Source organism: Mercurialis annua, linkage group LG1-X, assembly GCF_937616625.2.
Source record: "Mercurialis annua linkage group LG1-X, ddMerAnnu1.2, whole genome shotgun sequence".
In the NCBI taxonomy this organism is placed as follows: Eukaryota; Viridiplantae; Streptophyta; class Magnoliopsida; order Malpighiales; family Euphorbiaceae; genus Mercurialis; species Mercurialis annua.
Genome location: NC_065570.1, coordinates 59684017 through 59700580, shown reverse-complemented (window position 1 = coordinate 59700580; position 16564 = coordinate 59684017). Strand labels below are relative to the sequence as shown.

At 29.5% G+C, this 16564-nt stretch overlaps 2 protein-coding genes across 29 annotated transcripts; one reads left to right on the top strand and one right to left on the bottom strand.

The window, feature by feature from the left end:
- The first annotated feature begins 7041 nt into the window (after positions 1-7041).
- On the top strand, positions 7042-8199 carry LOC126674091 (F-box/kelch-repeat protein At3g06240-like). The gene has a single exon (XM_050368469.1). It carries the CDS (start codon positions 7042-7044, stop codon positions 8197-8199), a length of 1158 nt encoding a protein of 385 aa, XP_050224426.1.
- Positions 8200-9263: 1064 nt separating this feature from the next.
- Positions 9264-15671, bottom strand: LOC126666144 (ribonuclease 1-like). 28 transcript variants are annotated; one of them, XM_050359122.2, is made up of 12 exons: positions 15475-15671; positions 15030-15207; positions 13990-14185; positions 12711-13914; positions 12444-12622; positions 11354-11440; positions 11185-11274; positions 11027-11092; positions 10550-10797; positions 10385-10459; positions 9987-10092; positions 9264-9575 (listed from the first exon to the last, which is right to left on the bottom strand). In XM_050359122.2, exons 1-4 carry the CDS (start codon positions 15642-15644, stop codon positions 13619-13621), a joined length of 840 nt encoding a protein of 279 aa, XP_050215079.1. In that variant the 5' UTR covers positions 15645-15671; the 3' UTR covers positions 9264-9575; positions 9987-10092; positions 10385-10459; positions 10550-10797; positions 11027-11092; positions 11185-11274; positions 11354-11440; positions 12444-12622; positions 12711-13618. The 28 variants fall into 28 exon arrangements, with proteins under 28 accessions (XP_050215079.1, XP_050215081.1, XP_050215090.1 ...); XM_050359124.2 differs by having other exon boundaries at positions 10550-10787; XM_050359133.2 differs by having other exon boundaries at positions 10550-10605.
- Between the last annotated feature and the right edge of the window lie 893 nt (positions 15672-16564).

The following is a 16564-nucleotide window of genomic DNA, read 5'->3' as shown; positions in this document are numbered from 1 at the left end:
AAAATACAAAATGACATAATGAATTGAGTTGCATTAGATATGCCTGCCAAGGAGAACCTTTGGACTCGCCTAAACAAGTTATAACCGAGTATCAGAGGACTCGCCCGACATAGGCATTATGAAAGGATGAGTTCAAATTTCTATAATGACTAAATATAGTAGGATTTAGTAGATCCCAGATCTAACACGTTTTGCCAAAAATATGAGATTAAGTGTATGATTCAACTACTTCAAAGATTCTAAAAAATCCAGATCTCACGAATCTCGGAGATGCTTTTCTATTTAGAAATCTTATCCTATTTGAGAGTCATATCTGAATAGAACTTTGCTAAATAGGAATTTGTTTCTATTTGGATTCATCCGCTGAATAAGAATCTTTTTCCTATTCCAACTATACAAGTTATTCCTACGCATATGATCAATCATTTACGAAATATACTTCTTTAATCTCAATACTGACTTAAGCATTAAAGCGCTCACTAGACAACCACCTTTCGATCAGCAGTCTAACCATCTGTTTTGCAGGTTAATTCCGTTGAGAAGTCGGACCCCATCAATTATTATTGTTATTATTATTATTATTATTATTATTATTATTATTATTATTATTATTATTATTATTATTATTATTATTAATATTAATATTATTATTATTAGGCCTAATCACTCAAAAACCCCTCACCTTTAATTTTTTTTTCAATTCCACCCCGACGTTAGAAATTTGTCAATTTTACCCACTTTTAAATTTTCCGTTTTCAATTGTACTCCAATATTTTAATTTTTGTTAATTTTTTTACTTAAATGATGAAATCATTCAATTAATTAAGTCTAAACATGAAATTAAATTCTTTTTTATTCAAAAAAGTACAAATAAGTCCTTTATTTTTAAAAACTAACTAAAAACCATAATCAAATTAACACTAATTTAAATTTTTAATTAATTTAACTAAATTTAAATAAATTTTAAAAATATACAATTAATATATGCGAGACATGGAGAATGTTTTAAACAAATTTCCAAACGCAAAAAACGTTAATTTAATTTTTCAGGGTACAATTGAAACACAAAAATGCAAAATAGGGTAAAATTGACAAATTTTCAACGTCAGGGTATGATTGAAAACGGGCTAAAAGGTCGGGGTTTTTTAAGACATTAGGCCTTATTATTATTATTATTATTATTATATATATATATATATATATAAAAATTTAAAGAATTTCTAAATAATAAAAATTTATATAAGACATGATTGATTGAAAATATTTTCTAAAATTATAATAGATATATACATTTATTAAGGCGAAGATATAATTTTCCAGAAATTAAATAAAAGAATTAATATTTTTTTTTTATAGAGTTACATTTGCTCTTTTTAATAATTATGATGATATTTTTGTACCTTTTGCTTGACTCTATAACATAGTTAAGTCCTTATTTGCACCCAAAAAAATTGAATACAAGGGTTAATATGTCATTTTTACTATACTATGATATTTGTACAAAATCAAATAGTAATATAATAATTTCAGGGTAGGGATTTTTGCACTCCACCATTTATAATCACACTCCACTTTTAACCATAAATGACTATATTATCCTTCATAAAGGATCATTTATCTTTGGATTAATGTCAAAAAAAAATCATGAACTTTACACGTTTTCTCATCTTAATCACGAAGTTTAAATTTTCTCATTTTCATGCACGAACTACTACTTTTTCTCAAATTCATATATGGTGTCGAGGTGGCACTCATTCATTGGTTTAAAATGACCTCTACCTCGGCAAATTACACCAATGGAGCCGTGACACCTCAGCACCGTGCATGAATTTGAGAAAAAGTGGTAGTTCGTGCATGAAAATGAAAAAATTTAAACTGCGTGATTAAAATGAGAAAACGTGTAAAGTTTGTGAATTTTTTTAATATTAGCCCTTTATCTTTTAATTTCACATTATAGTGCAATCTTCTTTGTTTGAAATTTTATAATACAACAAAAAGTTCATAAAAATACATTATACTTTAATATGAGAAAATTAAATTTAAAATATTTATAAATTAATTGTCTACTGAGTTATTTAAAACTTTCTTATTATTTAGGTATTTTATAAATATTTGTGATTTATATATAAATTTACTTTTTTAGAATTTGTTTTAGAATTTATATATTTATAATAATTTATAGATATGTTAGTACAATTGTCTGTTTTATATGCTGAATTTAATAAAAAAAAATGTCATACATATTTATTTAATTTTATTAAAATTTATGACCACGGCATAATAATTAGACTTGTGGATTTTAATAAATATAAATATATATGAAATTTATTGGTTAATCTTATATATATATATATAGCAGTATAAATATAAATATATGTCTTTCTTAAAAAAATATTAAAAATATTAAATTTTATGATACATAGTAAATATATTATAGAAGTTTCATATAAAGTATAAAAATCTAATAAAATTTTAAAATAGATGGATAGATTAATAAAATAAATAAATAAATAAAGTTATTAAAAACAAAATTAATTTTAAAGAGTTATAAAAATAAGGTGAATAATTTTAGACTACTTAGAAAAATGAAGGGTACATGATTGTTAAGGCCAATAAAGTCATTTATAAATGGCTAATGTGCTGAAAAAACTCTGACCTTTATTTTAGTTTTCAATTTCACCCCGACATAGCAATTTTTTCAATTATACCCTATTTCGGATTTTTGGTTTTCAATTGCACCCTAATGCATCAAATTGAATTCTTTTTATTTGGTTAATATTCAAAACGGATCCTTCATTTTTATTAAAAAATCTAAAAGTTCTTTAATTATAAATTATACCGAAAAAACCATCTTCACTGTAAAATAAAAAAATATTAAATTTAAACTAATTAAAAAAATAAAAAATAAATGAAATTTCCGGAGGAGGCTGCTCCTCTCCGGCAGCCTTCAACGGAGGAGCAGAAGCTCCTCCGTTGAGGACTTTCTGTTCCTCCGGAGGAGCAGATGCTCCTGGCCTGAGGAGCTGCCGGAGGAGGAGCAGCTCCTCCTTTTCCAGCAACTAAAAAAATTTAATTTATTTTTATTTTTGGGATGTATTTAACCTTTATTTAAGTTTAAGCATTTGTTTGAATTTAGCCAAATGAAAAAAAGTATGAAATAATCTTTAAATATATTTGTTTTTTATATTTTAATTCTTACAATAATAAATTTATTTAATATTTTTAATTCAGGGTGCAATTGAAAACGAAGTGCAAAATAGGGTATAATTAAAAAAATTGCTATGTCTGGGTGGAATTGAAAACTAAAACAAAGATCAAAGTTTTTTTCCAATTTATTAGCCTTTATAAATTAAAAAGGTGAAAGAGGAGTGCAATTATTAATTTATAGAGTGTAAAAATCCCCATTCTAATTTTATTGTACTTTTTGCTGTATTTTTAGTTGATAAAAGATATAAAATTTAAATGGTGGGCGTTTCTAAAATGGAAAACTTTAATTTTCTTAATTAAGAAGAAATTGTAAAGTTGTCTATTTATATAAGGTCTAATGTCTTAAAAAAAATTCCGACCTTTCATTCTCTTTTCAATCCTATCCTGACGTTCCAAATCAATCAATTTTATCCTATTTTATATTTTTTCATTTTAATTGTACCTTAAAGAATAAAATTGACCTTTTTTATTTGGTAAAAATTCTCTAAAATTGATCCTTTTTGCATTAGATTAACTTTTTATATTAAATTGACTATTTTTGAAGAATTCTTTTGAACTTTTATCAAATAAATAAAAATCAATTTTATGTTTTAGGATACAATTAAAATGAAAAAAATACAAAATAGGATAAAATTAACAAATTTTCAACATCAGAGTAGAAAAAGTACAAGACAATATTTTCATATCATCACCCCTCACCAGTTGCATCTCATGCGTTTACTACACACACCAATAAAATATAAAAGTAAGTTTAAAATTATTATAACTTTTATTCGAATTTATAGCCACCTAAGGCTTCGTTTGGTTGGGGGTAATTAGACTAGGGAAGTTATACTTTCCGGGAAATAGCAAATATTTTTACTTGGTTCAATTTATACATTCTACTTCCCGGGGTTGGATGTTTGACTTCCCTTTAATTAGGAAAAGAACTTCCCTAGCAAAACCCAAGGAAGTAGTTCCCTAGCACTTTTGTTGTATTTTCCTAATTTAACCTTAACTTTTTTTTCTTTTTAAATTTATATAAAAATTAGAGTTAATTCCTAAAAAAATCATGAACTTTACACGAAGTTTCATTTTAATCATGACCTTTAAAAGTTGTCATTTAAAGGCACAAACTTTCATTTTATTTCAAATCTATCACCAAAGTAAAATTCGGTGTATTTTATCTGACTAAAAATTCCTAATCCTAGATACTCTAACTGAAAGATAATAAGATTTGATGTTGATTAATAACTTGGGTCTTTCATTAATAGTTTAGCGAAAAATTTAGTAAATAAAAATACACTGAAATGATAAATTTGAAACAATATGAAAGTTCGTGTCTTTAAATGGCAACTTTTAAAAGTTATGATTAAAATGAAACTTTGTGTAAAGTTCGTGATTTTTTTAGGAATTAACCCTAAAAATTATCATAGGATATTTTTGTCTTTTAATTAAAAATTAGTTTCGTACTTTCCGGAAAGTAAAAATTAAAACAAGCAATATTTATCAACTTGCTGAGAAGTTAACTTCCCAGGAACTATATTTTCCGGGAAGTTAACTTCCCGGTAATTGCTATAAAACGAACCAAGCGAGGCCTAAGTATTTTTATATATTAGCACTTAGAGAAATTTTAGATAGATCGACTCTACCACATCATCCGTAGACTAAGACACTCATAATACCACATCTCATTAAAATGATTGCAATACCGTAATAATTATGTAATAAATGTTTTCTATTTATATAATTAGTTTCCTCGTATAAAAAATTATGAGAAAAATACTTTCATATCATCACCCTTTACCATTTGCATCTCATGCATTTACTTACACACATCAATAACATATAAAAATAAGTTTAAAATAACTATAATTTATATTTTATTTTACAGCTGTCTAATAATTTTTATATATTAGACAATATTTATCTAAAGAGACCTAAAAGAATTAACTCTCTGCTAGCGTCGGAATTTATCTATACCAAAAAAATTGAGAAGTGTTAATGTCCTTTTTTGAGAACAAGTGTTAATACCAAGAAAATTGATTACAAGTGTTAACACCAAAAAAATTTATCTATACCAATAAGCTTTAACTCAAATGGTATAAGCGCTAAGCAGAAAAACTGCTAGGTCGTGAGTTCGATTCCTCCCACAAGTAGGGGTGGGCAAAAAAATCGGTCAAACCGATTAACCGAACCGGAACCGGAAAACCGAACCGGAAAATGTGGTTAACCGGTCCGACGGTTTAGGTTTAGGTTTGGATTTTTAGTTTTCATGGTTAATGGTTTAGGTTTAGGTTTTGGATTTCTAAAAACCGTGGTTAACCGGTTAACCGGTTTATATATATATATATTCATATATTTTTAATAATTAATAAGATATATTTTATAATCTGTAAAATAATATTGATTTTATAATATACACAATAAAATCTAAATATAAAAATATATTGACATATATTTTATTTAGGAATATTTATATATTTTAGGAGATTTTATATATGAAAATATTGTAAAAGAAATTTGTTTTCCTTATTAAAATATTTACTTAACAAAAATAGGAATATTTAAGTCTATAAATAGTAGAAAGTGGACGTGAACAACACTACAAACAATTCAAAAAATACAAACCTAACTTTAATATTACTCATAAATTATTTGTAAATAATAATATTTTTAAATATTTGCATTGATTTAACTATTTATAAGATAGTTTAGATTTATATTTTTTTAATATAATTTGAATTTCTATAGTTTTTTTTTGTTTGCTAAAAAATCAAATAGAATTAAAAATATATCTTTTTTTGTCTTTAATTTTTCTAATGGTTATATGGTTAAAACCCGCAAAACCGAAAAACCGAACCGTTTTTTATGGTTAACCAATTTACCGGTTAACCGTTTAAAATTTTAGGTTTAGGTTTTTAATTTTAAAAACCGTATTACAATGGACCAGTTTACAAATTACCTTCATGGACTGGTTAACCGGTCCATGCCCACCCCTACCCACAAGTACTCCTCTGTCCCTAAATTATCAAAAAAAAGTGTTAATGTCCTTTTTTGCTACATTGTAATACTTGCACTAAATCAAAAAGTATAATGATTTTTTTTTGTATCTTTTGCTTCATTTTTATTTAATAAAAAAACACAAAGTTTAAATGGTAGATTGTGATAAATACAAAAGTTTAAATGGTAGGCATTTCCAAAATGGAAAAATTTAATTTTCTTAATTAAGAAGAAATAGTAAAATTCTTTATTTTTATAATTAGTTTCCTTCTATGAAAGAGACAAGACAATACTTTCATATCATCACCCCTTACCATTTGCATCTCATGCATTTACTTACACGCATCAATAAAAAATAAAAATAAATTTAAAATAATTATAATTATAATTATAATTTTTATTCTATTTTATACCCGTCTAATAATTTGTATATATTAGCACTAATAGTGAAGAGTGTGTAAATAATATATTTTTCTACGTGAAATAAAAATAACCAATTTAAATTTCATTTGTTTTATCAAAAGCTAAATTTCGATTGAATGAAATTTGAAATATACAGAGATCAATGACTCCTAAATAATTTTGCGTGAGTCCATAGAAATGATTAAAAAGGGCTAAAAGGGCTAAAGACATTCTTTTGATTCACATATGAAAAATCAAAACATTAACTTAAAAGAAGTAAAAGTTGAGAAATTAAGAAAGCATATTTGGAAAAGTTGATACAGTATTGTTATAAGTTTTCTTATTTTAAAAACCAGTGATGTCAACTCTTTCTTCAGTTCCTAACCCCAATCCAGACAATTAAAAAATCTCACTACGATTTTGAGCAAAACCCGATTCACTTAGCATACGATGGTCGATTATTTGTCTGAGGACTTGGTGATCAAAATTCTGCTAAGATTACCCATCCTATGTTTCATCCGATTCAGGTGCGTTTGCAAATCTTGGTCTGTTCTTCTTTGTGACCCCAAATTTATTTATAAAAAACTTCTTTTTGATGGTGAAGAAGATGATCGTTATTCTCAACAGCCCGTTCTTGTCAAACGTTACGATCAAAAGACTAGGAATTTTGTTTTCTCTTTTTTCTCTGGGTCGGGTAAAATGTCTGCCATTGAAGAGATAACATATCCTAAAGATATTATGAGAGAAAGCACCACAGATCTTCCCTCTTTATTAATTGTCGGCCCTTGCTGCAATGGCTTGATTTGTCTTCGTGATTTTTTTAACTTACGGTCTGAATATCATTACTCTGATTGTAATATGATTTTGTGGAATCCATTAACCTCTGATTATAAAATTATTCCAGAATCCGATGCTTGGCTTCGGCCAGAATCTTGCGATTACATTTCATTGGATATAGTTGAATTTGGAATTGACAGAAGAAGCAGAGACGGTAAGATATTCAAGTATTTTACTGTAGATTACCCTGATCATCGCGAAAGAGTTGTTGAGATATACAGTATGAACAATGATTCATGGACTAAACTGGATGATGACGTTGTGTCTGTTGTAGACATATGGGATCGTTCGGGGAAATGTCATATTACAGGAGCAAATGGTGAATTTCATTGGTGGGATACAGATTTAGATAATAATTCTCGAAATCAAATTGTTTCTTTCGACTTGAGCGATGAGATATTCAAAACAGCACCCATACCAGATGCTTTAAGTATGGTGTACTATAAATATCATTTTGTTTTCACTATTAATGATTATGTTGCGGCGCTTCTTTCTCCTAATATTGCTCATTTTATAGAGGGCATGGATATGTGGGTAATGTTTGAATATGGAGTGGTACAGTCATGGTCTAAACTCTTCACTGTATCCTTCTCTTCCTGTGTTGAGCGACCATTAGGACTGCTAAAAAATGGGGAGGTTTTTATTGCTACTGGCTGTGGCGAATTACTTCTATGGAACCCTAGTACGGAAGCAATCAGCGACATTCTAATAGACGGAGTATATGATTCCGTTCAAATTGTCACTTTCAATGGAGCAGTGAATCAAGTTTGAGGCCGGAAGGAGATGCATTTCGTCAAGTTGGTGGATTTTGTTCTCAGTTTTTCTTTATTTTCATCTGTTGTTACATATAATTGAGATGGGATTTCAAAACATTAGTATTATCATCATTGTCACTATGGTTTAACTTTAGTAAGTTTTGAAATTAAACTATAATTTTCTATGAAAATTGTGCTTCATATTATATATCTACAGTTTAGCAGCTCAGATTTTAATATGCAGCACGACAGAGTTAACTTCAGTTTCACTTCGAAGAAGAAGATGGTCATTGTTATGTTTGGCTTGTGCGGGTGGAGAGGAAGTACAAAAACCAAACCGGACCATAAAACCAAACTGAACTGAACAGAAATCCTAACAATGGTTCGGCTAACATATTCTGAGTAGGCCAAAGAGAAATTGTAACAGCAAAGTATTAAGTAGACAACCAGAACTGTAGATCTCAGAATCTAATCTAGATAATTTGGTCAAACTAACAAATTCAGACTAACTGATAACTTCAATCATAAACAATTAAATAATTCAGATATATTTTGTTATATTGTCCATAAAGCAAATATATCTGTGCAAACAAACAGAAAAGGCGTATTCAATGGAATAGAATATTTATAATTTTTAATCATTTCTCTTATATAAATGTGAATAGTATATTTCACACCAAAAATTAAAAACTGCAACAAATTCTTGCAACAAATTCTTTTTCCTATACTCTATTACTGGTTCTGTAGTTGTAAAGAACTCAAACAGGTTTTAACTGCCCCTATAAAAGTTAGAGTTGGTTTTTGAAAGCGTCTCACATGCGTCGCTGTTTTAGCCGTCTTTATATTATAGAGACGGTTTTGTAAGTGCCGTGTTAAGAAAGGCATTCTCTAGAGGCGGTTAAAACTGTCTCTAAAAAGGTTGTTTCTAGGGGTGGTAAAACCGTCTATGGGAAAAAAAACCTATTGGCAGCTTGCAGTGGCGGTTATAATCGCCCCTATAAACTTAAAAAGTATTAATTTGCATATTACAACAAAATGAAATTCGATTTATTAAAAATGGTAGCTATAAAAACATGCATATAAACAAAAAGTTGTCTTCATTAAAACAAAACAGGTTACAGTACTACATTCACCATTTACAAAATGATCAAAATAATCATCTCATGAGAGAGATTCATCATCACACACCATCACCTAAAATAGAAGTCTTTAAGCTAGAATGATTCTTCTCATGAGAGATTCGATCCACTGCTCTATCATCTCAAGAGAATGTGTTGAAATCTCACTCCTCTAATGGGATGACTGATGAAGGTGAAACAAAAGATAGAAATACTTGAGTGTCTGTGACAGCGAAAAGCTCTGCATCATATTACCTTTAACACATGTATTTACCTGAGATTCGCATCAGCAACCAAACATATGAGAGACAAATGCTAAAATTAAGAGGTTTGTTACAGTTGAAGTTGTGGTCTCTAGTCATTAACTTATCAAATCATATGAGACAAATGCTAAAATTAAACCATTAAAGAAAAAACCAAACATCAGAATCAAACATCATTTTGCACGGCGGTCGCTGAAAGCAGTAATATTTGCTCATAAAACCAGTTCAAGACCCGGAAAAACAGTAATAAACATCAATTTCTCCGTGACACCAGTAACAAATAAGTAACAAACATATGTCAGCCTTCTTTTCATGTTAGGAACTTTAAGCATCAAAATGGCTATCTTATACCCCCTTAATAGCAAACAAAATATACATTTGAACACTAAAACTACAGATTAAATAGAGATAAAGATACGTACCATAAATGATTTTTTATAGCTGTAATGTGAAAGTAATAGCATTATCAATCTGTACGAGTAATGCGGAAGTAATAGCATTATCAAGAGGAAATGAAGTAGTGAAAACCTGCAAGTTCAAATATCATAATCATATATGCTTATCATCAAGAAAACTGCAAAGCCAGAAAAATCAAAACCATGGAAAATAATTACTAAAATTTACTTTCAGTTTTTCTTTTCTTGAGCAACGGGAGCACTGGCACTTGCACTCAAACTCAAGTCCCAACCGACCAAAAAACACCCTCCCCATTAGACTAAAGTCAACCATGTAATTTTAGTTTTTATCTCTTTGCTTTGACATTATTTGATAACAAGCATAATAGTATTTTGTGTTATGTTGCAGCCAACCATCAACTAACCTTCCCTCTGGCAGAAACTCGGCCAACAAACAGATATCAGGTCTTGTTTCTAATACCTGCTTTACATTTATTGTGCTGCGCAAATTTAAAAAAATTGAGATAAAGATGCAATTTAAAAGATGTAGTATAAATATAATCATAATGAATCCACAAGAACCATAATACCTTAAACTATAATACTGGTCGCCTTCTGAAGCTAAACCTTCTCAAGTAGACACGTCCTAGCAAAAGACAGTATGAGAGAATAAGAATGAAATCGTTTTTTTTTAAAAGAATAAGAAAAAAAAGAGTAAAAGGTCGGATATAGATTTAGAACATCAACAATTATCAATCTAAACACAAGATGTAGAAGAAACTTGAAATCTCATGTAAGAACTGCTTCCAACAATCAAGCAACTTCAACCTACACAACACTTGACAAGGAAGCAATAATGAGTAAGTTTATGGTAAGAAATTATTTTACATTTTTCTTTGGTGTAGCAAGTTTAAAGGGAGCACTAGCACTCAAAAAAGTGTTAAGGTAGCAAGTTCTAAACATCTTTGATAAATGATAACCTAGCTCGGTTATGTTCTCATATTAACATCTTAAATATATCCTCAAACAAACAAAACAACTAAATTTTATAATTTAGGAGAACTCACAAACAATTTCAAGGTCAAAGAGAGATCGACCTTACATCAGGAATAAGCAACCTCCTCAGAAGAGTCCTCAGAAAAGCATCTTTAGATATTTGCTGCTAAAAGTCCATTTTGGTGTAGTCAACATGTCCAAATAGAGAGCGTTTCAGAATAGTCAATACCTGAATTGTTATCGAGTCTTCCTTACTGAATGGCTCATCAGTTAGTAGCTCCTTCCAGTTCTTGGTCTAGATATTTAACTCTTTAATAGCCTATAAGATAAAAACAAACAAATAAAGTCTTGTATAACATTTAAGGGAAACCCACTTATATCAGCATGCAACGAATTACCTCGTAACAGAACACGTTTCCGTAGTTTTCACAGCGACAATATGAGTGAATCCAGTAAAGACCTTGTTTAGCACAGGGCAAACTCTCCTGCAGGAAATTCAGAAAATACTAGCATGGTTAAGATTTAAAAGTAAATTATAGTAGTACACCAAAAATGTAAATTTGACATTTGAATTCAAGAATTGGAAGAACAGCCTAAATCACATAAAGCACCCATGTGTTTTAGGAAATAGTAGTCATGATAATGTTTCCTAAATATAATTTTGTGAGAATAGTACTAATAACAATAATAGGATTAGTGAGATTAACAGTTTCTTTGAGCAAACAACACTATTAGTAATTATCTTAGCTCTGCAGCAACAATTGTGCTCATTGCAGAAATACAAAAACCTTCAGTTGCTTTAATGACATTAACTTAATATAAAACATTTATCTAAAGCAACCTAAAACTAATGTACTGGCCAGAATGTGAGATAACCCTAAAGGACTAGGTGTGAGTGTGACTGAGGCTTGCCAAACTTGATCTAGTACATAACTGATACATAAAGTCACGAGCTTGACTTGCTACACATCTCAAATTTATCTATATTTCCCCTAAAAAAACATGGAAGTTATTAAACCAGCTCCCAACCCTAAACATTTTTGTCTTGAGAAATAAAGAACACCACACCTAATGATAAGTTGAGCAAGATCATAACAACCTGAAAACGGATAGTCAGGCAACCAAGGCAAATCGGCAAAACATGGTTTTAAGCGGAGGAGAGCAGGCACATATTGATGTTGCTTACCGTCTTCCCGATTTCAATGATGGCGAGAGCTAAAGGTCTTGTTTAAAAGATTAACTAAAATCAGAAACCATATTAAATGATCACAAAAAATCCAGAGAACTGATCAATTAACAAACAGATGATTAAACTTGAACTAATTTAATATTCATTCATAATATCAGCTTGAGATCAAAAATTAAACTATAGAGAGTTACAAAATAAATAAGCAGAGAAAAAAACCTAAAAATCTGAACTGCAAATGATTACAAAATTAAAATCAATGTATCAAAACCGCAAAGAAAATCAATGTATCAAAACCTTACGTTAGCTGAATTGACTGCGGCGGCGCACCACGACATGCTGAGGCCCTACTTGCATTTGCTGCGGCGGCGGTGGTATTGCCTGTGACTGTAACTGCATCTTTGTCGGCGCTTCTAATTTTAATTGCAGTACAGGCGACAAATGTGGTTGTAAATTCGAATCTGATTGTGATTGCAATTGTCTTACCGGCGAATGAACAAAACTTCAAACACAAATTTGAAAACTATAATTTTATAAAAAAAAAAATAGAAATAACTTATCGAAATTACCTCGGATGACCAAAAATATAGCTTTGTAGAACAATTAGATCGATAGAATCAGTTGTCTCTGGCTAAAATCCTTTGTTGGTGTAGTGTACAGCTTTGATTATTATTTTCATGGCAACCCGCCGCCATTATGAGTTCTCCAACTTATTAATTTGTCTTAAACTTAATCCAATCCTGCATTTTCATGCCCTTTCTTTTTCTGCCTTCAGTTATCCCATTGGCAGTACTTCCATAAAAGCTTCCTTTTTTTTCATGAAAAAATTATACTAATAAGGTTCTGTGTTGTAGGATTGACGTTGCATTATATGCTAAACTTCCCATGGTCTATTTAACTTCCTTCTTTTTGGCATCAGGAATATTTTGTTGCCCAAGCAATCACCGACAGTTCAATAGCTGGATTGTTTGATTCCGTACAAATTGTCACTTTGAATGAATTATATGAGATGAGAGTCCATCAATTCAAATAGTGTATAATAATATTTGAATTGATGGACTCTCATAATTATATGTCCCTGTTAGACTTGTTCACAAGAGAAACTAATAGTGTTTCAGACATTCGTTCAGGTAGCAATAAATTAAACAGGTTCTTGATAATGAAGTGTAACTGTTATGTTGATGGTGGAGAGAATTTTGGATATAGAGTACTTGGCTGATTATTTACATGTTGAGTGGTTAGCTACTTTAATCCGATTGGTTTGCTCTGCTTTTTTATCTTTATCAATAATCATGTGGTACAAGGTTTCTTTTCCACCATCAAGAACTTGGGGCACAAAAGGTGCAATCTGTAATTCTAATTGTAGATTTCCTTGCTCTGTTGTTTTTCCATTAAAACAAATTGGATTAAAATAATGTAAGCAATGGAGACATGGACTTAACCAAGTAATTTTGTCTTTCTTTTTTTATTGACAGGGTTAATATCTTATTATTATTCTCGAGGAAACAGGTGGAGGCGGAGCAGGAGTTGTAGAAATTGCAGATTGTGCAGATGCGAATTTTATTTTATTTGGCGTTTTATTCCCACACCCTTCTTCACTTTTGTCGCACGCTTCAAAGTGCTTCCCGCTTTTGTCTACGCATATTCTTATCTCATGCAGCTCTAAAACATTGCCTTTCATGTTCTTGCACCTAATGACAGCTTCAATATTATGAGCTTTCAACGCCTTTTTAATATCGTCGATTAAATATAAACTGTCATCAGGTTTGATACCTGTATAAAAACATTACACTGTAAAAAGTGTAATAGTAAAAAACATAGCATTTGAATGTTAAAAGTGATGTTTACCGGCTGATATCAAAATATTTAACAGATCAACTTCTTGAGCTCTTCTTAGAGTTGTCTCAAAATAATCTGCTAAACCAAATGGAGAACAAGTTCCATGTGTCTTCCACTCATGCTCCCAGAAAAACTCATTAGTACCTTTTATAGTCACGCTCGGCCACAATTTGTATAGCTCTTTTTTGAAAGCAGCATTGTTCAACTGCGGAATTTAAATTACTATAAAATAAGTATAGTATAATAGAGTAATTTTCAATCCGATCGGGGTTTTACAATGTGAAAAACCGAACTAAAATGGGGTGAGAAATCGGTTCAGTTGAAAGCTTTATAAAACTTTTAGTATAATTTAAAAGAAATTCCCTATTAGCACGGCGGTATCAAGCAAATTTCCTTATGCAATGGTCATGAGTTTGAGTCCTTGTTCTCTAACAATAGCTGTTTTTCAATTTTTTTTCTAAAAAAGATGTAAAATATCGAAAGATCGTTGGATTTGAGGTTCGAACCCAGGTCAAAGTCCACAGCAAAACCTTGTTACCACTATGCTGCCTAGGTCAAAGCAAATTATATAATATGATTGTGATTTTTGGATCGTTCTCCAAAAACAAAGCCCACCTTTTATAATTTTTGGTTAATTGTTTTTTGAATTTTCTTAAAATTTACATCCTATTTTTAAAGAAGTTCAAATTAGCTTTTTCCAGATATTTATGAAATAAAAGAAAGTCCATTAAAGAAACAATAAAGTCAAAACTTACAAACTAAAAGAATTTTAGTTTGATTTTTTAATTATTAATATGTCTTAAAATTTTAATTAATTATCTATTTTAATTTTTATAAAATTTATTTTAAATTTAGTTTTTCAAGTGATAACTATTTTAAAAAAGAAGAAGTTCTATTCTATATTTTCTTTAAACTTAAATGATCACATAGTAGCGTAGTAGGCAGAATATTACCTAATGCCTCTTATGATCAAATGAACAGTAAAATACATCCTTTTTCACAAAAAATGAGTAGAGAATATTAATGGCATACAGATGAAGCTTGCATACCTTGGTAATATCAAAGGGAGCTCCTGCGCATCCTATGGGACCGGGCGTTTTAGCTCCTCTCACATTCGGCCAAAGTCCATGAATTGTAAATTTATCAGCGATAATTGGCCTGTAGCAAGTGTTGGGTTTGCTGTTGCAAGTGGCCGGTGGCCATTGCATCGCAAGATACATGTAGTCGCTGCAAAGAAAACAAACAGTTAATAATGAAAGTTTAATCATTTTTGTGTTTCAAAATAAATATATAGCTTAATTAGCCAGCGAAATTTCTTTGATCTGATCAATGCAGTTTGGATACGGCTAATTATTTCAATTAATTCAGTTTTACTTCTGATTCTGTATGAACTTTTAAAAAGAATTAAGGTTTATAATAGATAGAATAATTGGTGCATGAATTATCAATAAATAAACGGTGCATGCATGTATGTAGAGTTGAGTTGAATCGGACAATGGAGGAGGCGGAGCATTTTGCAGTAATAGTGCTGGAAACTGTAACTGCAACGGTGGTGGTACTGGTAATTGCGACTGCGGCAGGGGTGCTAGAACAGCAACTGCATATGTAGTTGATATAATTGCAGATGAAATATAGAAGATCAGAAAGTTGGTGACACTGTTCATATTTGTGGTTATGATTATGATTATGAATATGAAATGATATAAGATGAAAATGTTTCTGAAACAAAAGGATTAGTGATCAATTTATACTAGTGCTCACTCAGTGGCGGATGTATGCCTTAAAGGACTTCCTTTGAAAAAAAATTCCTACATATGTATAACATTGTATATATGTGAAACAAAATAAAATAAAATAAACAAATTCAAATTAACTCAATAGTTGCAACGTCAATGCATGTAACATATATTTGGGTCCTTCTATTTGTTCATTTTTAAAATTAAATTCCTACACTTTTATTTGTCAACAATAAATCTCTATATTTTACATGTTATAAGCATTAAATTTTTTGTCCCAAAAATAAAGTGTATATAATTCACCGTCATTTGTTGACTGAGATACATATTTTATTTATTTCAATTTTAATTTTATTACAATATAGTCATATATTTTTTGGCATTAAATTTCAAAATTAGAATATTTTCTATCTGAATCGATATGGTTAATACCTTTTATAATGAGAGAACTTAATTTCTAAAAAAACTAAAATTTAAAAACTTATTATTGGCAAATAGAAATTGAGGAAAAAATGCCAAAAATATGAAAAATATGTACAAATGCATTATATTTAAAAATTAAAATTACAATTTTTTTTTCAAAATAGACAATTATATAATTAATTATGAATTTAAGATGGTTTAGATAAAATTTATATTTTTTATAGTCTAAATTTTTAATATTTATGAACTCCACCATATCGAACTTCTGGATCCGCTAGTGTAAATGGACCTCACCTTTTTTTATTAACATAATACCTATGTTTGTATACATACATATTCATTAAAATCTTCTTATTTAATATAAAAGTTCCATGAATTTCTATTCAACTTGTGTCAAATTTCTTATTTAGAGATTTTTTTGTAAA